This window comes from Strix aluco, chromosome 21, assembly GCF_031877795.1.
Source record: "Strix aluco isolate bStrAlu1 chromosome 21, bStrAlu1.hap1, whole genome shotgun sequence".
In the NCBI taxonomy this organism is placed as follows: domain Eukaryota; kingdom Metazoa; phylum Chordata; class Aves; order Strigiformes; family Strigidae; genus Strix; species Strix aluco.
Window position 1 is genome coordinate 553,255 of NC_133951.1, and position 24,198 is coordinate 577,452.

Sequence of the window (24,198 nt, forward strand, 5' to 3'; positions counted from 1 at the left end):
CGTGGTTTGTGTAAGAAAGAACTGCAGCTGAATCACTCATTAATAGTAACCACAAATCCAGCCTTCCTAGAGAAAGAATTGTACCAAAAGGATAGGATAATGACTCTCAATTTTAGTAGGAAGATTTATTTTCTGAGGGAGTAAGCCAGTAACAAAACACGTTCTGGGTAAACAAATTGCCTTAATAGGGTCGTTGAAGGGAACGGAGGCACGGGCCCCTCATTTTGAAGTCCTTAACAGTTTGGGATACGCTGGTACCGTACAAAACATAACTGCATTTCTTGCTTTTAGTACATCATAGTTAAACCATGCTAGACGTGGTCTAAGACAGATCGCTTCCAGACATCCCAAACGGCAAAGCACCCCAGGCAGGGTGACTGCTGGCTGAGGGCAGAGACAGGCGAGAGGCAGAAAGATGCTCAAGCGGTGACCTGGGACGGGTTCAGCACCTCCTCAGGTGATGAGCCTGAACGGAGCAACTGCTTAATACTAATGAAATGATATAGCACTTGTCTCAGGAGGGACCATCTGTGATCCAAGGCTGCAGTTGTTCCCCTTTCAGCAGAGATACCCTTTGCCCCAGCCAGGTCTCTGGGGCAGTTTCTCTCCAGTTCTTGCTCCCCTCAGCCAGGCACCACCCCCCGGCAGCACCCAAGGACACCACCAGCTGCCCGGTGCTGTGGCCGCTACTCCGGGCCCTCCACCAGGCTCAGTGTCCAGCCTGGGTGCCGCAGCCCCAGCACCGCTCCCTAATGCCCCTGCTCCTCATCAGCACCCGCGCAGCGCCCTGCGGAGCCAAGGCCCAGGCTGGGCCACGGCCTCGCCTGCCGGAGGGCGGTGTCAGCCAAACCCCCGCCCTGAGGGAGCGACTGAAGGGCCGAGGCCCGCAGCGCTGCTCAGGGAGGCTGAGCGAGGCGGAGGTGCCCGCACAAGGGCCTCGCACCCCCCCGCCCTCGGGGCTGCCGGGGTGTGAGAGCCACGCGAGGCCCCGCGCCCCCCACTGCGCACGCGCCCCCCGGCCCGGCCCGGCCATCACGCGCAGGCGCATAGGCAGCCGGGGCGAAGGCGCCCGCAGCCCTCCCCCGCCTCCCCGCCGGGCACCGCGCATGCGCAGCCGCTGGCCGGGGGCCAAGCCCCGCCCCGCCCTGTCACTAGTAACAACAGGCGGCGGCCGCCCGCTGTCCCTCCCCCGCTGGAATCGGCGGCGGCGCTGCCCCGCGCCGGCATGAGGCCAGAGCGCGGCCGGCCGTCGTGACGGGAGGCGGTAAGGGTCGCCGCGCGGGTGCCTGTCCTCTGCCTTCCCCCCTCCCCTCCTCTCGCCGTGCCCCGCCGCTCGTGTGCCCCCCACGCCGCCCCCGGCGCGCCCTCCCCTCAGCCCCGCCGCCGCCGTTGCTGTCCCCCGCGGCAAGTTTCCCGCTGGCCGCTCCCTGCCCGGTCCCCGCCGGCTGCCCTCAGCCTCAGCGGCGGTGAGCCCCGGGGAGCGGGGTGGGGCGGGGGGTGACGGCCCTCGGGCGGGTCACGGCGGCGCCGCGGCCGCTGGGCTCTCGTTCCCCCGGGGCGGCCCTGCCCGGGTGCCCTCAGGGGCGGCGCGGGGCTGACGGAGCGGGACAGCCTGCGGCGGGGCTGTCACAGGTGTCCGCCGGGTCCCGTCCCCTCCCGGAGGGTCCCCGCGCTGGCCCGGCCCGGAGGGGGCCCGGCGGGGCGCGGGCAGCGCTGCCCTGGCCAGCGGTGAAAAGAAACGTTGAGTTTCTTTGTTGTGTAAGTCTTTTTTTCTAAGGATTAGAGAGGGTTTGCGGCTTTTTTTGCTGATTCAGGTGGTTTTTTTTAAAATGCAGGGTAGTCATGGGTAAATTCCTCTCTTGACTAGGATGTCGGCTGAACTTTCTTGTGACTCTTGACTTTATTGTTGGCTGCTGCTCGTGTCTGAGGAGCCGCCGTGCCCGGCTGCCCTACTCCGCAGCTGGAGTTGATAACGCTTTCCAGAAGTACCGTAGATAACGTGAGAACACATTAAAAAAAAAAAACTCTAACTTGTAATTAAACCATCTCTTGCTAAAATGAGTCTGGCCAGCAGCCCATGGTTTCATCTGTAAGTGCTAGTGCCAGTATTTTTCAATAAATCTAATTGCATTCAAGAGAGTTTGGGTCAAACTCTTTGCTGTGGAAAGCAGATACAAAGCCGTTGGAATAATGTCTGTTTTGCTAGTGAATTTTTGCTGGCTCTATTTTTAGTTTAAGTTTTTCTCCCCAGCTATCTCTTAAAAGTTTCTCTCTCAAAAGACTTAATTTGATTTGGAAATGATGAAGGAATGCCTTGTATCGGTGTGCTGTACTGATCCAGTTTTTCTTTCTTTCTGAAAACAAGGGGTTTTAACACTTGGTGTATTTTTTAACCTCTTTTTTTGTGAATTCTTTTGTGTGTGTGTGTTTGGGTTTTTTTAAGCCAGTCCCAATTCAGAATGACCTATAAGCAAGGCAGCCCACCTACCATGCGGGGGAACTGGGCAATGCTTTTCTGCCTTTAGCTGGTATGTGTCAATGTTTGGTTCTCAGCAGCAGCACAGGAAGTCTCACCATCCTGATGAAAGAGTCACGGAGAGTGTTGAAGATTTGTTACTAAAAGTGGACTGAAAATGTGCTAATTCTGTGTCGTCTTTGGAAGAAATGATAAGTCATTTCTGATAAAAATATACGTAGCTTTTCAGGGCCTCATTGCATCTTCCGGGGGGGAAAAAAAAAGTCATCAAGGAATTGTGAAGGATTTCCTGTAGAATTGCTAGCATGGTATCACGCACAGAATAACTGTAAGAGAAGATTGAAAATGGCTTCTTACATATAACAGATGGTTTTAAAAATTTCTTTTTCAGGTTTGAGTTGGTCTTACTAACTGCAGCTATGGTGCAGAAGTATCAATCCCCCGTACGGGTGTATAAACACCCTTTTGAGTTAATTATGGCTGTAAGTATTATTTTTTTGCTGTAATTTTCTTCCTTGACAGTTCCTTGTATTGCTAAGTACTTACTGGGCTCTGTTTGATAGGAACTATAGAACGTACAAATTTTAAATTATATACAAAATATGAGGTATGTGTTTTGATGGTTTCTTCTCTACCCAGAGTATTTTTTCTCTTTTTCTCCCAAAGCTTAGATATAGTTCATATTTTTATTTTAAAGTTAGAGCAAAAGGAGGCTTGAAGCATACTTCCCAGTTGATTACTGGGGGGCAATCTATTCTAGCATGGGAGAAAGTGTCAAGTATGTTGATTAAAAGATTGTGGTTGTGTCTTCATCAGTGTAGAGCTTAAAGGACTAGAGAGCACAGAAAAAGCCATGAAAGGAAGGATAAGTGAGGAGAAAGCATTCTGAGCATTGGTAATACTTTGGGGGAAGGGAGAAAAAAAGATTTCTAGGGAGGCCAGAGAGATGAACAAAAGCCTCTTGGATGCATGGTTGCCAATTTGTGTGCTAACGTTACAAATACTAACCAAAATGGGTTCCCTCTTCTTTCTCTCTCCCCCTCTGCCTCCCTTTTTTCTTTTAGAAAACAGAAAGGAACTAGGTATTTGACATTTTAAAGTATATTCAGCCAAAACCATAGCTGTGTGGCTCTCATGAGTTACAAAGAGCAGCAGAGGAGAGCAGTCACGTCAGCTTCTTACCTGATAAAATCAGTTAAAACTAAATAATAATCTAAATAGTAATTGTTTTGTTTCACTTGCTGAAAATACTATGTTTAGTGGCTTCAGAGGAGAGCTTTAATGATGTTCATAGTGTAAACATTTAGATAGATCACATGGTTTGGAGTGCAGAGTTCCTTACAGAAGTGATCCTTTGCAGTCATGGGGCAAAAAAGGATTAGATCGCTCTGCGGGGAGTACTTCATTTTCTTTTTATCTTATTCCTAAAGCTGCCTCCAGTGTTACACATGCAGGTCTTGCTCTTGCAAACACTTCAAGGCAGTGAGTGGTTATTTTCATGAGTGGTGAAGAATCTGACTGTGATCTGTTTAAGGTCTTCTAGGACCTTACTACAGCTCTGACAGCTAGGCTTCAGATGGTTTCTATTTAAATTTGATTGTGTGTAACTGCAACCTTCAGTGAAATATACTGGTTCTTGTTCTTAGATCAGTCAACCAAAATGAGTTTCTTGGACAAAATTCTCTGGCTGTTTGCTGAACTAGCGAGTCTTTACCTTGCTATTGAATTGAGGGCAGAAATTCTTTTCAGTTACTGCTTCAAGGATATTTTGAGTCAAAATGCTGACATCAGGATTTTTCACAATGCTTTATTGAGTGTAATTAGAAACACTTCTGACTATTAATATTAACTTTGAGTTCTCAAACTGTTCTGTATCTTGGGGATAACATTTGAAGAATAATCTTTAACAAATATTAAGTCTTTTCTTACATGAAAGCTTTTCTCCTGTGGAAAAAAAGAGGCTTATACTACATATGCAACTGGGATAAAACAATAGTTGAAAAATTAAAACAGTGAACTAAGAGAAGAATGTTTATAAAAAGAAACAGCTGAACAGGATGCTTTCTGAGACTAGGAGTTTAGATTAGTGATAATATGTATGATTTATTTTGTCTGTCAGGGCAGTGAGTTATCACATGAACTTGTTCAGAATGTGATCACGGGATTAACATCCTTCTCCTGCCATGTCGTTTCTGTTACTGGTTTTTAAAACTTGTAAAATTCATTGTGGTGATCTATCAAAACTATTCATGCATTTTCTGAAGCATGTAGAGGAGTGCCTCCATGAGCCAAATTCTTTAAAGAATATAAACAGTATATGAGAGTTTGCTTTTTGTTACTGTTTTCCCGTGGTTGAATAGTGATTACATAAGTTGATGAAGTATTTCTGGAAGGAAATTCATGTCAAATTTTGTACTCCCTGTAGTGGAAGTACTATGTTGCATTTTCTCAAGGAAGAAGTGCTATAATGTTATTGTAACAGTGCCAGCAGCTCTTGTGAAGTGAGGAACACATCCTGGTATATACCAAGTTTGAATTTAAAGCACCCAACAAATTACTTTAACAGTATGTGTTTTGTTTGATTTTTCTCTGTCCCTCTCTTATTTGCACCCAACCTTTGAGAAAATGTGTCCTCAAGTAGAGGTTTTAAACCCACTGAGATGTTCAGCTGTCAGTAAAAAGCCTCTCAAAGAAACCTGTGGCAGCAGTGTTCTGTATGCTGAGATGTCTAACAAAAATCACTGTTTCTAGCCTGGGTCTCGTTGCATGGGATCTCATCTTTGTCTTAGGGTGCTGAGTACTTTTAAAAAATTTATCTGGAAAATGATCCTCCCTTCCCTGATTGTTTCATGGAATTGAAGAGGTAATTCAGTCTGTAGAGTAGTAATGAAGATCACCAGTGTCAGCAAAGCCCATGTGGACTGTAGAGATTTCCTGGATGGTACATGTTCCAATTAGAAATTGGAACTCGTGAAGTCAAGCTAGTATTTAGCTTTCAGATAGAGAAATCAGCATAAAATCCTTTTTTTCTACAAGCAACCAAGTGAATGCCACTTGCAGAATGGGTCATTTACACTACAAACTTCCTATTTGCCCACTTTTCCTTTCCTGGGTTTCAAAGAGGTACTTGAGGGAGAATAAAGTACAATCAGCATTCCATTCATGCTGCTCTAGTGTGTTTTGAGAGAAGTTTGTTCTCACTGTGAAGGGTGAGTGCAGCTATATTAGGACAAAAAAAATGGATTTAATTGCACTTTGATCTAAACCAAGATTGACAAGAAAAGTGTTTTGATATATGAATTATGATATAAAGACTTTTAAAATAGACACAGTGAAAATTCTTTTTCTAAGTTGAATTGGTGTTGAAAATAAGTTTCTCTTATGCTCCTCCACTGAAATCCAAAAATCATCTGTCGAACCGTAATGTAACTCTACGACAATACACTGCGAGAGAACGGGTGAAGTACCGCTGGCGGTGGAGAGCTGGGAGAGCCGCTGCTGTGCTTCGCGCCTTTCTTTGTCGTTAAAGGCAAGCTACGGAAAATCACATCCAAGCTACTTTCCTTGGTTTCCTTTTACTGGCAAATTGTGTGGCTCTAGATAATACCTAAGTTGCTTTAAAAACAGTAAGAACTGGATGCAAATCTTTTAATGAAACTATCTCCTGAACTTGAAAAGATTCTAGAATCGTAGGTCAGAAATTACCACGTTTTAGTCTGACACGCTTGACACAGGCAATACAATTTCACCAAATGGTTACCAATGCTGACATGATTACTTTTGGCTGCTCTGTCGCATATCTGTCATAATCAACTTCTTGAAAACTCTCTGTGTGTATGTATATATGTATATTTTTTAAAAAAGCAGCCAACAACTTGCACAGCTGTTCATCAGACTGAATAGAATCTCGCCTTGTTTTTCCTCCTGTTAATGTTGAAGCTTACGTAATGCTGGAAGCAGCTGAAATGTGAAAAAATGACTGTTTACTTAGACTCACTTGTCAAGTTACCAAGGTTAAATATATTGCAGAAAAACCGAGAAGCTGCCTTTACAAAACTTTTAAAAATTATAGGTTCAATTTTTTATGTTAGAGGTTTACATTTAAAGTAATATAGGGCCTTTGCTGAGTAAGTAGTTCTTAATGCTAAAAGGCAGTTAAGAACTTGAATCTTTCTTAACACACAGGAGGCTAAAATTAACTTTGGAGATTCACAGCTCATTTTCAGTCTGACATGCCTTAGATGATTCCCCTTGAGTTTAATTTCCAAAGTAAATTTAAATAATGAATAATCAGTTACTATGGCATTCTGAGGGTGGAATTTATGCAAATGGAAAATAAGTAGGATTTTGGGGAAAAAAAAAAAAACAAACATTGAATTGAGCCATTGACCAGAGGGGTTTTTTTTTTAGTTTCTGGAAGCTCTGTGGAAAATGTATTGCTTTTCAGTCCATTTAGAAAATGTCCTATTTACAGCCACAAATTACTTAGTTTCAGAAATAAATATGAATAGTAACATGACTGAACAGAGCAGGTGGGCTCTAAACCTGTCCTGTTACATTTAGTCACATTAATGTAGATTTTAAGAACTTGTGGCTTTGAAAACTAAGATTTTCAAATCTGCCTGTGACAGGAGACAGACTTTCAAAGGTATTTTGCAGTCTTTTGAATACCTAAAATAATGTTTCCAGTTTGTTAAAGTTCCTGGCATTTGTCAGCTTCTGCTGATGCCAAACAATGAGGAGAAGTCTGTAGGTAAACTAGTCATCAATGTCAGGAGCTTGCAGTTGTGGAAATAATGCATTTAACTTTTATTTTAAAATCAAAATTGCAATTAATCATGCACTGCCTTCAGGCTGAAAACTACTTTCTTCCAAACTATGTATTCTCATAAAAATCCTTAAAAAAAAAAATTGGTCTTATGTTTTTCCTTTGTTCTGCTAGAATATCTAAAGTATCTAAAGCATGAATCTTTCTTAAGTATAATGTGTAGTGCCCTTTTGATTATATTGTAATTTTAATGGTTCAGATTTGCTGGTTTTGGACAACAGGCTGACTGGCTTTCTTTGGTTTTATAGATTTGAAAAAGATAGTGTTTAAGGTAAATCTCCATGAATTAAAGTATCCCTAAATTACAGGAAAGTAATAAGATTGTAGATGGCATAAATACGCTTCAGTGATAGAGTAGATTAGGAAAAATTTATCTATTTTTTCAGAGTGACAAATCAAAGTATAATCCCTTGATCTAGATTGTAATGAGTTTCCTGATCAGGCAGTACATCATCTTTTCATTTTAAAGGTTATTACTTTAAAATGTCATTTAAAAAAAAAAACTGTATCAAGTTAAGTGCCACACCTGCTCATAAATTCCTACAATTTTTATTCCTTCCAGTCTCATTTTCTTTTTCTTGGAAAAAATACATTCCACACATCATGTGGAAAGGGACTGAGAGGCTGATGAGAAAAAGGAAGCTGTTCTCCAAGTGCTTTTGAAAGCACAAAGTAGGCTTTAAATTTATAGAGAAGTAATTTATTCCCCTGATGCGGCACACCTTCTTGAGGATTTGTCTTGGATGCTTAAAGCCCAGGGAAGGGAGCAAATTGAGTGTCCGCTCCTGAAACTGCTCAGCGGTTTTCCCTTCTGGTGTATGACTCCCAGACTCTAATCTACTTTGCTTTCTGTCTTTGTTGAAAATTCAGGCTTATTTATTGTTGGAAATCCATTGGTAAAACTGCAGTGGAACAGTGTCCTGTATGGATTTTCTTATTTTATATTAAGTGGCTGACATAAAACAGTGGTTAAACTGCATTGTTGATGGTCTCTTGTGTTAGCACACATGGTAAGAACAAATGAATTTTTGGCCACTTGTTTGGAATGAGCCGTGGTTAACAAATGTAAGAGTTAACTTGAGCACTAGGGAAAAATATTGACTTAGCAGCCTGCTTACTGTGCAGTTCACCTGTTGTTTCATGGTCTGCTTAGATGTTTTCATGGCTAGCTGTTTCCTGTTTTTTTGTGGGCAAACACGACCTGACTGTAGCTGACAGCTGCAGTTCTCTTGTTCACCAAATGCTTTCAGTCAGGTTTTTTTAACAAGTCTTTTACACTTTAAAAGTTAAACCACCACTACTGTCAAACTCTGAAAGGTGTCAGTAGAAGAAAAATATATATCAAAACAGTTCTTGTTGCTTTGTTCTGAAAGTACTCCAAGCTTTTCACCCCTTTGCATGTGTTTTAGCTGGTCTGAGACATCCACGTGCTGCTCTAGGATCTGTTTATCAGCCAAGGGACGTGGCCTTTTGAATTAAAAATCTTAAACATGTGGGAACCTGTCAGAAAGGAAGTGGTTAACACATTCTGCAGAGTCCTAGACACACATACTACAGTTATGATCTGGAAAAGGTGTAACTTCATGCTCATAATTTAACATGTGGTTAGCCATTAAGAAGCATGTGTAAAAGCCTTCAAAACGCCTGTGGGAAAGAGATACGGTGTTTGGGGGTTTTTGTTAATTTTAAAAACATGTCTAATGAGAAGCCAGGGGTTGCTTAGAGATCAGAGACGTCGGCTGCAGACGTAGAATGAGGTGTTTCCGTATGGTATGGCCGGTTACGTGCACCTCCAGCTTGAGCAATATGTGCTTCCTGTTCCTGTGGAGCTCTTGCTGCTGGCCTACAGCAGGGCATTTGAGCTGCGATGCTTTTAGGAAACAAGCACACCATGAAAGGAGGAGTAGAAAGAGAGCCGGAGGGATTGGAGGCAGCCCCTGAGGAGTCTCCATAAAGCACATTCAGTCAGAGTCCAGATTTTGGAACACAGAATTGAGGGGTATTCACTGTGATTTTCCTAACAAAGATTGGTTTTTGCTTTGCACTTAGTTTGAATTCAGTATGTTTCTGGGAGGGTGGCGATGTGATCTTAAAACTGTTGCATTATGGAATGAATTCTGAGAATTTGCAAAGAAAACTGTTAATTAGCTCAAGTTAAAATTAATTACAGGTTAGTCTTAAAAGGTCTATTTTCTTTTCTCCCAAGTGAATTCGTCTTCCGTTTTTTCACGTAGTTTAAAATTACTGTGTATATATACTAAATGAAGCACTAGGCTGTTAAGCTGAATTATTAACTCTTCTTCTCTCATTTTTGTGATACAGTTAAGACAGGTCAGGCTAGCAGCTCAGGTAAAATGTTAAGTAAGGCCTATTACAGGTAATTTAATAATTCGGCTTTCTCACAGTCAGTTCGCGTGCAGCTGGTTTCAGTTGTAATCAGTGAGTGATGTTTGAGGTGAGAGTCACGCCAGGAACTCGCGGCACGGTGGCAGCGTGGCTGGGAAGCCTGTGTTGGAAGGACCAGCTGGCATCGTCTGCACTCCACTGCAGCGTGGGCAGCAGTGCCAAGAGACTACAAGCAAGCAATGAGCCATCAAAATTTGAGATCAGGTCTCAAGGTCTTGGCTGTTCTCTGCATTGCTTTTGCTCGAGTAATGCTGATTTTAGCCCAGTCCACAGAGGCTTTCAGCTTGTGGTTCATGGGCTCCCTCTTGTAAGGGTCAGAGAAATGTAACCAACCGTGCGGTGACTTATTACAGCTAAGTTGGTGTACCAGCTTGCTCTTGTTGCTTTCTTGCAAAGACGTGTTCATCAGCAAGCCAGTTCAGGGAGATAGGCTGGTCAAAAGCTGTCCTGGAAAAAAAGGAAAATAAGTACCTGGTCAGCCTGAATTCCTCACCAGGCTTGCTTAGGGCTGATGAGCTCCCCTGTGGCAGCAGGTGCTCGTCCCCTCCTGCACGGTTAGTGAGCTGATGGTAGCTGGCCACAAGAAAGAAAGTGCAAGTCAGCAGGGCATTTGTCAGTACATGTTGCACCGCGGGAGCCCTTGATTCCACGGGGAAATAATTAGGGCTTTGCAGTTTGAAAAATGCTGAAGCCCGTTGCTGTAACAGTAAATGAAAGTGCCATTAGAAACTTGATTCAGCAGTCTTCAGGCCGGGTTTTATTTAGCAGTGCAAAGTATTTGCAAGTTGTGTTTAATAGTTTGGAGTTGTGGATTCTGTGAGTTGCTTCAGCATAAAGGGGAATCTGTCCTTACCTTAGAAAAATGAAAATTAAAAAAAAAAAGGCCTTTTGCATGATCTAATGGGGTAGCATGTGAGCTGACTCGTTGGCTTTCTTGCTTTGTATTCATGTATGAAACTTCAGATTTGAACATTTTCTGTCTTGGATTCCTCTTGGGTTTTACTTTATGATAATTAGGTTTGGGGACTGTATATCAGTAAATTTGAAAATAAAAATATCACAGGCTGTTGGAACCTCACAGCTTTAACTCTGGTGACAGCAGAGGGATCGTGGGAGGGAGCAAAGAGAAGCTACCCTTTTGTATTAAAAATGAATTTTTATTTAAACTGTTTTAATTCTTAATTATATACATTTGGGTTCTCTTAAATTAGCATTTTATGCTTTGTCATGGTCGGATTTATGAAGCTAAATACCTAAATCTGTAGGATTGTGTACGTTTTGGATTACTTTTTGGATAATTACAACTGTTTTCATTCTGACGTTATTTATATTCTCAAAACTTGAGTATAGATGCTTTTTGGAATATATTCAGGTCAATCTGTAACAGTTGAAAACTACATTGCAAACCTCTTATCAGTCACAGAGGCTGAAATACTAACTTTCTGCCTTGCCTACTGCTGTGGTAATATTCTATCATATTGCTTTGATAATAATAGATCTCATTTTGTGAAAATTAATATTTCTCTGGTGATGGTCAGGATGGTGATGTGTCATTTGTATTTGTTTATGCCACAACAGAAGGGGAACAGTTGGTTTCCTGACGAGAGCACTTCCTTTCTCGAGTGCATTGTGTCTCTTCATTTAGTGTAAAATGTGAATGCCACAGACATTAAGTCCAGTTCAGGAACATCAGTCAGTGGAATCCTTTCCAGAGGACATTTTTCTGGCTATTTCATTCAGTGTGTAAATTATACTACTTAATTTGCAAAACTCTTTGCTGTGCAATTCATTGGCCTGTGGATAAATTCTTCATTACTGAATTCATGGCTCTATGAAATTACTTATTTCTATTGAAGTGTTTCATGGTCTGCATGGTGCAGCCACTGATGTTGTAATGAACAGGATTTAAAGCAATTTCACTTGAACTTGTTTGTTCTGTGTTGACTAAACTGATTCTTGCTTTTGTTTGTCTGCCTTTGCTGTAAAAGGAGGGTGAAGAACAAAGAACTGCTTGTCTACAATCTAGGATTTCAGTTGCTTTTTAGAAAAGAATCAAATTGAGTCTTGTCAGTTCTTTAACTGGCTTGTCTTTTGAAGCTAGGTGGTATCTTTCTGTTTGTATTTTACTGGGGAGCAGATTCAGGGGTGCAGAAGTTGTACCACCTTAACATGCCAATGATGCATCTAGCAGTGGTATTACCTGGTTATTGGTATCTTAATGATGTATTTGGACGTGGGGAAAAGGATTGTATTCTGTCTCTTAATGAGAACCACAGTACTGAATTGCACCAGTATCTGCCTCTAGGGAAGAGGATAAGAATGAGATAAACATATGGTAACACTCTCTTGGGATACTCTTTCTTCCTACAGAGCTGTGTCTTGACAGCCCTTCTGGTCCAGAATGTGCCCTTGTCTATGATAACACTGCATGTACTTGCTTTCTTGTGCCTGCCCAATTCCTTTCTGGAGCAAAATGAACTCTCTATCATGACACCCTCCAGCAGGAGTTTGTGCTTCATGACACGCTCTCTCAAGAGATGTATCCTTTATCTAGAGCCTGTCTCCTGCTTGCTCAGCTTCACGTCACCTGCTCCCTGTGTTGGAAGAGGCAGTAAAACCCTACTTGCATTCTTCCTGCTGCTTGCCCTGTTAGATCTGTAAGGTACCTCCCTCAGTTTTTAAATTATTCTTTTCATGGTGATGAGTCTTAGGCTGTTTAATAGTTTATGATTCCATATGAGGAACCACTGTTGTTCTGTACTGTTGATCATCTATCATCAATTTCTCAGCTTTGAGGATCTCCTTATACATCAGACATGTACGTAAGGTTAAGATTTTTTTAAATGTTAGTTAACTCCTTAGCTTAAGAAGGAAATTGTCTGCAGGCCCCAGACACTATCATGCCGCATTTTGATGATGTTCCATTGACATAAATGAATGGTCAAGATTTAATTGATGTACTTAATAAATTTTAATTGGTTTGCTTAATAGAGTACAGCTGCTCTCTACTGGAAGCTGATATTTTGTTGGCCCAAAAGCCAAACCAAGACCTTTACAGTTGAGCCATGCTACTTATCTTGAATTATGCCCTTTTGGCAAAGCTTGCTTTACTGTACTGATTATACTCTCACTAGAGTGAAATTGCTCTTGCAGTGCTTAGAGGCCAATTGCCTCTGGGCCAAATGAAAACCTGGTGGGTGCAGTCTGAGACAATGAAGTCAAACCTGTTTCACTGAACCTTCATGGGGGGGGTTGATCTGGATGGAGATCAGGAGACTTTGTTCTTTGTGGTAATACAAGTATTTAACCTTTCAGACAATGGTTTAATGAGGAATTCTGAGCCTATACTGTAGCAGTGCTGTAGTCATCCTTTCCTCCCCCTCATAAATTAGATTTTGTCTACGCAGTAATCATTTTATTTAAAATATCTTAACATATTCCAGATGTTAGACATTTTTAAGACCTGCTTATTGAAAATGTGTGTGATTCTAAAACCAAAAAAGTGACAAATACCAATTGTAGGACTCGTAAAAGTGAGACTTAAGCATGGAACAATAGAGCAGTAAGGAATATTTGACTGTTCCAAAAATAGATCCTCAGTGGACAGAGTAGGATTGCAGCTGAATTTTAAAGTAAAACTGACTGCAGAGGAACTAGACATGCAATTTTGTTAACTGAAAAAGAATGGGGAAACTAAGTACCAAATTCTGCTTTCAGTGTGACAGTATCCTGTGCGTTGTGAGATGCCTGTTAGCAATGCAGAACATAGTTGTCATTGTTCAGCTGCTGTAAGACAAGTAATGGCTATGTACAAGCAATGGTAAAGCAAACGTAATGGTTTACAGTCATTTTGATCTGTGTATCTTAAAAATATCAAAGAAAGATATGTTCCTGTGTTGTGTAAAGGTTTATGTATTGCCACTGCTGCAGAGAAATAGGAAGTGCTGGAGAATAGCTCACATTCCCCAGTAATCACGTTGGTCTCCAAGCATTTAAGCTTTCACTGGCCTGCTGCCAGCCTTTACTGTGATGCTCTTTTGGAGGTCAGCCTCTTCTCCATAGTACTTTAACCTTGAGGCAAAACAGTCATGTCCTGTGCAATTGGGGTCAGAAGCCAAGTTTCCTATCCTGGAAACTATTGAAGTTGATTCTAATTGCAGGGCACAATCTGTCAAACAAAGTGTTGTGCTCAGAGCTAGCTGGCTTCTGGGCCAGAATGGATTTCCATCTGTCTTGCTTGGAACACGGGCAGAGCAAACACTCATTTTCTCTGTAGAATAGTTTTGCACATACATGTAATATGAACAAGTTAAGGTGAAATTGCAAGTCAATCTGACACTGCTGTTACCCCCTCTAAGTCAGCTCAGGTCTGTGTATACTGAAGAGCAACTCACAGCAGCACGGTTATAAAGTCTGTCCTTGATGTTCCACCTTCAACTTAGATCACAGCAATGTCAGTTTTTTTTTTTCTAACCAGCAATTTGATACTGGTCTCCCAGTCACAAGCCAGCCTAACCTGAGTGATCAGGCTTTCCCAGCTTACTCCAAAGGAAAGGAAGACTAAAATTATTTTATTTACATTCAGCATGTTTGGGTTTTCTGTCCTTAATTTTTTTTTTTCTTGAGGAAGGAGTGGTACTTGCCCAACTTCTCTATTCTAGCTTCTCATTTTAGAGATTCATGCCTCAAGGTTGTGCAGAGGCTGCAATTGAAGTTAGCCTTGCTCACTCGTCAGTGGAGTGGCACTATGCCTTGTGCTCTTCTGGGCTCTCTGGACTTCTTGAATGGAGGAAAAGAATTAACGATCCTCTTGTGAGTGTCTGGGAGGCAGGCAGGTGTAACTCTTAAACTCTTACACTGGCTATGCACTTTCTCCTCAAATCCCACCCTGGTCATTCAGTTGTTCTCTGAAGATGGACATTCAGGCTCCTGTACAAGAATCAACTATTACATAGTTCTAGCTGTGCAAATTTATTTAAGCAAACCACAAATGACTTGTATCTGTTTTAAAGAAACCACTGTTCCAATTAAAGTACTGTTGAGACATGCCTGTGGTTATTAAAGATCATGTTTTACAGATAAAAGATGGAATGTTAGCCCTTGTCTTCAGGTCAGATTCTCTATCCCCAAACTGTTTTGCCTGCTGAATCAGTATACCTTTTACCATCAAAAGTCTGAATAAAGTTGCATTAAATCATTGAAGAGTTTACTTTTTATCTTGAAGAAGATTACATCTCTGCATGTAGCAAAATGGTTCTTGGGTGGTTAAGAGCCAGTCCCCTTCCAGTTTCATTACATGCAGCTGTATGCAACAATCAGGCCACTATAATTTTGCTAGTAAAGCTTCCCTGTGACCACTTTTCTGAAATGAAAATGTCCAGCTATTGAATAGTACCCATGCAGGAAGGGTACACCAAGGGGGATAAAGTAGTGATCTGTATAGAAAGAGCCTATGTGGGTGGCTTGACTGGTCACATCCCTCATGAGAATAAAGATTTCTGTGTCTGGCTATTCCTTCCGGTGCAGGAACGCAGAGGCTCTTTGCTTGGTCTGGTAAGTTGGTTACCATAGTTGCATAACTCAAAGTGAATTACCAGTAAAATTCCACTTATCTGGAAGACTGCTTCATAGCCTGTTTTGAATCTCCTGCTTTATTTACAAAGGTCTAAGTTATTTTAATGAAATATTAAAATATTAAAGTAACTTTATTCATGCTTGAAAACACTGGATGCTGAAGCTGAGATGCCCTAGCTTGGTAGCCTAGACATTTATGTTCCAATAGAGAGGAAGTTTGCGTCAGAGCTTCCTGTCCCCCAGTAACTCCTTGTTCCTGCTTTTTGCTTTTTCTTCTATCCCCTACCTTGCTTCTGGTTTGGGGCAGTCTTAAGCAAATACTGTATGATGCTTTTTTTTTAGTATGACTCAAATTTGTCAAGAATGCTTTATGAATATATATCTCCAAGGAAATACTTGATAAAGCTTAGAGTTTTACTGATACTTAATTGTAGGTGCTATCTAAATGGAGCATCCTTTCAATAAGCTACCTGTGAAATCCTTTGGATTTCTGGTTTGTATGCTAGTAGAAAAATGAGCACTTCCTTGATTTGCATACACTTCACAGAATGTAAACTAAAACTCTGAAATGTGTGTAAACTTCTAAATTACTATGAGGAAAAGGGATTTTTTTCTAAAATTGTTACTATTTTCTTTAGGTTGGGTTTGATGTCTTCTGTAACTTTTACTAGCAGTAGAAGATGATTAGTTCTAAATCCTGTTAATGAAAATGATACTAATATGCGTAAACCTAACTAGTCAATGCACACTTAGCATGAATTTCTCCAAAACATTCTCTGCAACAGCTACCTGGAAGTGTACTTGTTGCAAACAGTATCCTGTGATTGACAGCAAAGATAATATCCCAAAGTGTATGTGGTTCGGGGTGATGTTTTGTGCAGTAAGGATATTTTGATTTCAGTAGGACTTCTGATGCTATCCCTGCATGGGGGCCTCAAAAGAAAGAAGTTTAAGCACAAGCAAGCCAAACCTTTTTTTAAGATGGACACCAAAGCTTTAGAATACGGTGCAGATGCTGTGATGAGATTGCTTGAAGACCTGTCCAGTTTCAGTGCCTGCTCTTCCAAACGACCTGGATGATACAATGAACACTATGCTTGCTAAGTTTCACGTGGCACTATAACATATCTGTGAGTGCGTTACACCTCACAGGGACTCCAAGCTATTTTACAAGAACTAGCCTGCAGCCTAGCTATTAGGGTGGTTTAAAATACTAAGCTATGCATTTGGTCTATATTTGGAATATACTTAAAGCCAATAGTGATCAACACAGTAACCATGGAAATGCTGCCTGAACTAAAGAGATGAACAGAAATGCCAGTATTTGTGTTAGTGCTATTACATTCACTTGCAAGTGCTTTCTAGCAGTGTTAACACATGAAAGGTCCTGTTGTCAGAAACCCAGGGTGGTGTGTGATGTGTTGTATAAGCAGCACTCTAACTGCAAGCTATTGAGAATACAGTTTCATTTATAATACCAGTTCAGTTGTATTTCATTACTTTTGTGATTGGCGGTGTATATAAACTATTGTTATGCCTGAGATTTAACATGAATCTGTTCCTTTTATGCTGCAGAAGACTTCAGAGAGATCAACTAGGTGTAAAGTAGCCTGGACTGTGTCTGCAGAGCTGCGTGGAGATGAGCGTTGGTATTTCCTGTTAGGGGTAATAGAGCTTTGTTCCTTGTCAAAAGCCACAGGGTCTCTATTCTGAAAAGTTGTTTTGCTTCCCCTGTGCACATCCTGTACACGTTCTGGGTGAGTGATGGCAAGTGCTGTTTGGAGTGATGGTGATCCAGAAGCAAACAAAAATTGCCTCTAAATTCTTATGGTCTCAGCTAGAGTTACCTCATTTGAGCTAAAGCACAGAATAGTTTGTGCCGTTTCCTGACTCTCTGCATAGAGATTTTTAATTTATTGAATCAAAGCTCTTCATACAAGATTACAAAGCAGCTATTGAATTTGAGTTTAGTCTGAATACTGGGTTAATTTGTAATGGTTGTGGGTAATGTACTGGTTTCTTTCAGACACTTTGTTTCAGGAATTTGCAGAATAGATGCGAAGGTCAGAAGCTTTCTCTCTGTGTTTCTAGGATTTGAGCAGCAAATTGCCGTGCCTGCTTTGCATGTGGCAGGCCTGTTATCCTATTTGGTAGAACAAATAGGTATTGTTTGTTCTGTGGTGGCATCCACAAGATTACTTCAACAGCTTTTAGCTCTGTTCGTACCACCTAGGAGTAGGGTATATTTGAAATGTGCAAAAACCGTAACTGGATACCTACTTAACTTCAAAGTACTATAGGTGTCTAATACAGCTAAATATAAAAAGGGACAGAACAGTCTTGCTCTCTTCTTCATACGAAGTATTGAAGCCTAAGGCTTTATTATAGTTAAGCTAAGGAGTGAATTTGTATTGGAATAAATCTCAGCCTCCCTCTTTCTATGTGGATGTTTGCAAGGTATGAGTCATTCATAGCAATGTAGGATCTGAAATCCTTTTCAATGAAACCTGATTAAATCAAGGGGACCCCTTTAAACAAGTATGAGCATCAAAAGAAGACAAGGAGGAGTAGGGATTATGCTCTTCTGGACACCCAATAAAAACTTGTCTTCTGTGCAGAACTCTTGAGTTGCAGAGGAGCTGTCAGTGGTAAGAATTTAATGGCTTTGGTGAGTGCCAGGGAAAGAAATGTTTTCTTGTCCACCTCTGCTTGGTTTCATTTCCCTCAACTGGTTTCCTGGAGAATTTCTCAGGAATTTCATCTCCATTGCACAAAAGGAGAAGCGAGGTGAGAGAGCTCAATTTACTGGCTTGACTGTCTTTCAAATGCTTTTGTAGAGACAAGGATACTGTAACAGCAAGTCATCTTAGCATGTCATACTCTAACAAGATCAAGTGAAGCCCTGGTGATGTTAATGAAATGGTTTGTTTGGTCATATGGGCTGCTTAGAGCGTAAGTTGTTTAACATGTGTGGGTGCTTGAAGCACAGGGAATACTTTGAGACCTGTGCAGGATCCAAGAATGTCTGTATGGTCATGTCTGATTCAGTGCATTAGTCTCTCTTGAATCAGTTGGGCCTTTGATCTTCTGAATATGAGATGTAGACCTGGGCTATAAATTTGAGCACCACTTCAGTGCAATATCATTATAAGAATCTGAATATCATGCTGCAGTAAGTTCTTGAACCACTGACAATTTTTCTTCCCAGATACTCTACCTGAAAGCTCTGTTTATGACACTGGAGAACATCTAAGATTGTTTTTCAAGTTTGCTTTTCTCACTGTTTGAGAAATTAATTAGTCTTCAGTTAGAATTCAGGAACAGAATCAGTGCAGAGTAGATTCTTGTTAGTACTTGCCTCATAATTTGTATAATAATGTGTATTTGTGTGGTCTATAGTTAAAAAACCCACAAAAATCAAAACTTCAAAAACTAAAAAGCCATTGTAGTTCAAGGATTTGGTGCATAATTATATAAAACTTTAACAGCCTCCTTTATGAAAAGTTTAGACTAACTCCATCATTACGAAACTTTAAAGCTGGGATCTATTTCTGCAAAGTAGAAGCAGTTGGGCCGTTTTGGGCAATTACTGGGGGAATGCTTTGCTTTGGTAGACTGTATGTGAACAGTGCAGGCACTGCTTGTTCCCAGTGCTGTGAGCTTACACTCTTAATACACTAATGATCATTGAAGCAGAAGGTCCGAGGTCAATAGCACTTTTTACACTTGTGTAGTAAAGAAGAACTTTTTAGCCTCTAAAATGAAGCAGAATGCTTGTCTTACTGATACTGACTTGTCCTATTGATTTTTCTGGGTAACTTATAGAAGGGTTATTTATTTTATCTTTGACATACATTAATACTTAAGAGGTCAAATTGCATCTTGTATCAGAGAACAGAGGGTGAAGACAGTATATCCTGTTCCTGAGTGACTCGTGCCACAAGAGGGTAAAGTTCTTCTGGACTGTGGTGGAGGGAGGATAGAGGAGGGACAAAGTAAAATAAGATCAGAATGCGGTTGCCAGTGTAGTGAGTGTAATGGGGAAAAAAGGCAAGGAGTTCTGCAATTTTTTGCCTGTAGTTTAGGATAAGGGGCCACTCACCTTTGCCAGGTGAATGTCAGTCAGTTCCCATTTGAAGAGATTCACCGGAATACACCCCGCCGCAGGGTGCAGCCGTCCCCTCGGAGCCATCTGCACGGCGCTCAGATTGAGCGTGCTGCCACTTCTGCTCTGCTATTCGCACCCTTCTCAAGTACAGCTCAGTTTGTGAAGGCTGGATTTTCCTCTCCCCAGCGAAATTCTGCTCTTTGTAGAGTGGAAGAGTTTTTCCTGTTCCAAAATTAATGTATTAAAATGAAGGTATATTCAAATGTGGGGCATCGGGACTTAGTTTCTTTTTCAACAAAGCAAGATAGAACACAGCACCTTCCTTTTTAATGGATGCTCACTGCCTGCTTAATTTATCTTGATTCTTAAAAATCTTTGAAGTAGCTCATTCAGGTGAAGGATTATAATTTTTAATTCAGACAAAGGGCTTCCACACGAGGTATTTCCTGATGTACCTTCTCATAGCTTAAATCCTGTTCAGTGATAAGTTGTTATGCAAACATTTTGTTTGTTGATCTTGCTGTGATAGCCAGCAGGTTAACCATTGGTGAATCTTGCTGGAAAAGCTTTGGAGGAGTATATTGTGTTCTCATTCTAATTTGAACCTTCTAAACACTTTTTTAAAAAGTAGAAAATGCAATGGAAGGCTTAAACTCTCTTTTTTCCCCTTTTAAAGTAAGTCATAGTGTTCTTTATACCATTAAGAAAAGTAGTAAGGAAGGTCTCTTGCATCTAATATCCACTTTTACGGATACCAGTTGTGCAGTGGTTATCATCCCAGTACTTTGAAAATCTGACTAGTCATATCTTGATGGTGTAGACTAGGCCAAGATTTACAGACAAGTCAAAAATAAGTTGATAAATCTACCTTGTATTTGTGCATATAGAAAACTTCTGTTTTTCAGATGATATCCAGCCATTCATTCATGGGTCTGAATCTGCCTCTTTCATGCTGGCTGGGTTGTCTGTAGTCCCCATAAGCCTCCTTTGTAGTCTTGTGTAACTAAAGCCTTCTTGGTCTTTTCTAGAGAGAGCGAGTTCTTAGGACTGAGTCACTGCCAAGCAGCCTTTGTTTCCCGCAATAAGAAAATAACTTCTCTCTTTGTAAATGAGAACATTTAATGAAGTGAAAACACAGTGGAGAAAAACCACTTAAGCCTACTTTGAACAAGGGCTGCTGTGGAGAGCTGTACTGATGGGGGAAGTTAACTGCAAAAAAGCACAGTTTAACTGTGCTGCTTGCATGGCAGCAGGGGTCTGGGTTGTAGCAGTGGAGGTCTTTTAGAGGACTGTTTGTCCTTCAGAACTGGATTCACAGAGATGTCCCTTTCCAAAGAGCTGACTTACCTGTATATTAAAGATGTTTTTTTCTTTCCCAGGCTGCAGTCCAGTTCATGTTCTCCCTTTCTGGTGCTTGGGAATGCTACCTTACCAAAAAACGATTTCTAGAGCTTTTTTGAGGTACATCCGCTCTAACCATCTGCTTTCTTCCACACACACGCCCCCAGGCTGATTACTAACGTGAACTAACATCCATGAGATACAGTGGCACTGAGATACACACTTCTTTGTAGAAGTATAATGATTTTTAAACATATGTATGTATTATAAAAAGAATGGTAAAGAGCTATGAACAGCAGTATATGGGGGATGAGAAGGTATTTGCCGATTTGGAGACTTAATCCAGCATTGTTTCTTTCCAAATGCAGCAGCCAAGAATTTGAAACCTCTTGGTTGGCCTCCCATGAGTCAGTGTTTTTCCTATTGATCTACAGTGCTCTAATGCAGAGGGAGGAGGGGGATATAGTGATATGCAGGAATGACCCAGCTGCTGGAATGCAGCCTGTCAAGCTAGGGCAACATCCTGCTTGAGTGACCCTGCTTGTTTCTTGTGTGTTTATGAATAATTCAGAAATTCCACATACTCGAAGTGGCTAGGAAAGCATGGTGTATGTTGGTGTGCACTTGCAGATGAGTATCCAAACGTGGTCAAGTATTGCAGGCAGAAATTCGAGTTTGTATGTGGCACACACAAAGTGCAGCTGACTAGATTTGATTGTCAGGATAAATCTCTTCATGGGTTCTCTTGAGGTGCCCTTGGAGAATGTTGTGCTACTCTTAGAAGGTTACTGTTCTAGAAATTTTGAACAGAAAACATCAAAAATAAATAAAACATCTTAACAGCTTGTTTCATGCAATGAAGCTGTTAAAGCACTCAATATGCTTCATTTTCTGAATGGTGACTAAAATTCCTACTTATTTCACTAGGTTAGAAGCTCTATTTAGAGGATTCAGTACTATAACAGCACAGTGTAAGATTGTTTGCAAGTTTTTTCAGACCTTTTTTCTTCTTTTAAGTATAGAAGTTAGTTTTGAGTCATCTAATGGAAATACTGAACAATCCCTATCCCTTAAGGCAGGAGACTGGGAATATATTAATCTGACCCGAGAAGCTGAGTAACATATTTGCATAAATGACTGACTTTACCCACTGAGGACTGAGCACATGCCTATTACCGAGGTATTTCATTAGACCTCGGCATGGTTTGAGAAGCTAAAAGCCAGAAGAGTCTTTGGTCCTCCTGAAAATTGGGTTGGGGTCATACCTAAATGCTGTTCTAAAGGTGGTATTTTGAAAGGATCCCATTATTGCTGATACTAGAATTCCAAAATCTAAGGGCAGCAGCGGCAGCAAGAATAATTCCCTTGGGTATCAAAAATGACTGCAATGGGTTTAAAATAGTCTCACTTTTGAATTGCTTTCATGTCTTTAAACACAGCTGAAATACTACCAAAGGTAAAAGTAAAATAAATCCCGTTATTTTGTCTCTACTCTGAACATGAGTTGCTAAGGGAAGCAGTTGGAAAAGAAGCTTTAATACAGTGCTATTTTGGTTGAAATTATGCTTGTCAGTACTGTTAACATGCATTAAGAAAGTTAAGGGTTTATATAATGAGCCCGTTGAAGTTCAAGCTGCTTCACCATACTGTGTTTTTCTTGATGCACAATGCCAGCTTCTAATGTATCAGAGTACACAAATGTTCCAGAGGCTGGTGGGAAATTGTAAAAGTACATTATTAGGGAACAACAGAATTGCAGGCTTAAAATGATTTTTTTGAAAGGTCTATGCATAGATGTCCCTCTTTGACTAAGAGGCGTTGGACTTTTCATGTCAAGCCCAGCACCAATTGTAGAGGCTTTGAGGATGAGCACGCCTGCGCTTTTTACTTGTGGTACATATCAGAATCTCCACACACTGTATTTTTTAAATGTGACAGAAAAAAATGGTAAAATTAAGTAACATTCTTGCAACATCCTTCTTAGATGCATGTAGTCCTACAGCAACAGCATTTAATTCTTCATTGAGTCCATTAGGATTACTGCAGCTGCTTTGCTTTTGAGGAACTAATTGTCTTTTGTATCAATATAGTACAATTGAAATCCTGAGAGAAAGGTGTGTAATATCTGATGATATTATTTGTAAATAGACCCCGATAATTAGTAAAAATGTGTGATATCTTATTATATGCTCTGCTTTATCAGACTACTAAAGGAATGTTGGATAATGCAGTTCAGTTATTTCCTGTCTGCAAAGCTGGACTTGAGACAAAATTTCTGGTTCAAAACACCGCAATAACGGAGAAAAATCCATTTGGTTCTATTATTAGAAAAGAAGAAGCAGTGTTTGATCTTTAATCTTCTCATGCTCTTTTAATAGCCTCGGTCTTGGCGATGCATGTGCTGCTTTGACTCATGTGTCTGTTATTGTGTTGTACCACAAATTACAGGTTTTCTTCATCTGCTGTCTTGGTCCATGGTGAAGTGAGATCTTTTAGTGTCCTATAGTCTTTAGCAGCTTTTTCCAGCCTACTCTGCAGTGTGGAAGAGAACTGTTTGCCACATGTAGAAGAGACAGCTATGCTTAAATCAGATTGAATATTCGATGTGGCTATGGTTTACTATAATCACTTTTTCTTCAAACAAGGCTGTGCTGAGAAATGATGCATTACAAGAACATATTGGCAATGGTACATAAAGAAATAAAACCAGCCTAATGTAAGAGCCCAATAAAATTGACTGTGAACAGTTTTCAATACTTTGTGAGTGTGTTCCTTAGGGAGAAAGAATCCTGTGTCACTGTTAATCTCTTTGAAACCTTCAAGTATTTTGTTGCTCTAAGCATTGAGCTTGCCAACTTTTGGCAGATAATTATTTTGTTCTCTTCCAGATTGAACACATTCAATTCAGTCTTACCATTCAGAACAACAAAGTCTTCTTGGGCATTTTTTTTCCCACAGTTCAATAAACATTTACAAGCAGGTAATGTTGTAATTTGCAAGTGTTCACAGGGCAAATGGGAAGCATTTTGAGCACTGAGAAATGCATCAATATGTGCAATGAAGGAGGCTTGCAAAGGCTTGGCATAAAGGAGGCAACTCAGATGAGGAAAACTCATTGTGACTTAAAAGTAAAGAGACTTTGAAAATAGTAAGAAAAATATTGGGTATCTACTTCCCCTTCTCTCTTGTCTGTAAAATAATTGTTGTAACATAAGGTCCTCAAATAAAATAAAAGTATTAAATGAAGCAATCTGAAAAGCAGAAGTATTTCTCAATTCTGCTTCTTCTGGAAATATTTTATTTTCTGACTTAGGACATTTAACTATAGTCAATCTAGTTAAAACAGGGGATTAATTTAGAAAGAATGCTGAGACTTATTCAGGGAGAGGGCTGACATATTCTTGAATGACTGTAGAATGTACAGCCTTCTGTCCAGAACAAGATCCTCATAAAAGAAATAAGAAA

General features: G+C 40.7%; 1 protein-coding gene across 5 annotated transcripts in view; it reads left to right on the forward strand.

Moving 5' to 3' along the window:
* The first annotated feature begins 1,158 nt into the window (after positions 1–1,158).
* Positions 1,159–24,198, forward strand: part of SEC14L1 (SEC14 like lipid binding 1) — a 43,032-nt gene continuing 19,992 nt past the window's right edge. The window contains exons 1-2 of one of the 5 annotated variants that reach the window (XM_074846885.1): positions 1,159–1,264; positions 2,868–2,958. In XM_074846885.1, coding sequence (XP_074702986.1) covers positions 2,896–2,958 — 63 coding nt within the window. In that variant the 5' untranslated portion in view covers positions 1,159–1,264; positions 2,868–2,895. Of the gene's footprint in view, positions 1,265–1,664; positions 1,759–2,866; positions 2,959–20,771; positions 20,854–23,621; positions 23,714–24,198 lie in introns of those variants that run through there. The other 4 variants (XM_074846886.1, XM_074846887.1, XM_074846888.1 and 1 more) reach the window with 4 other exon arrangements.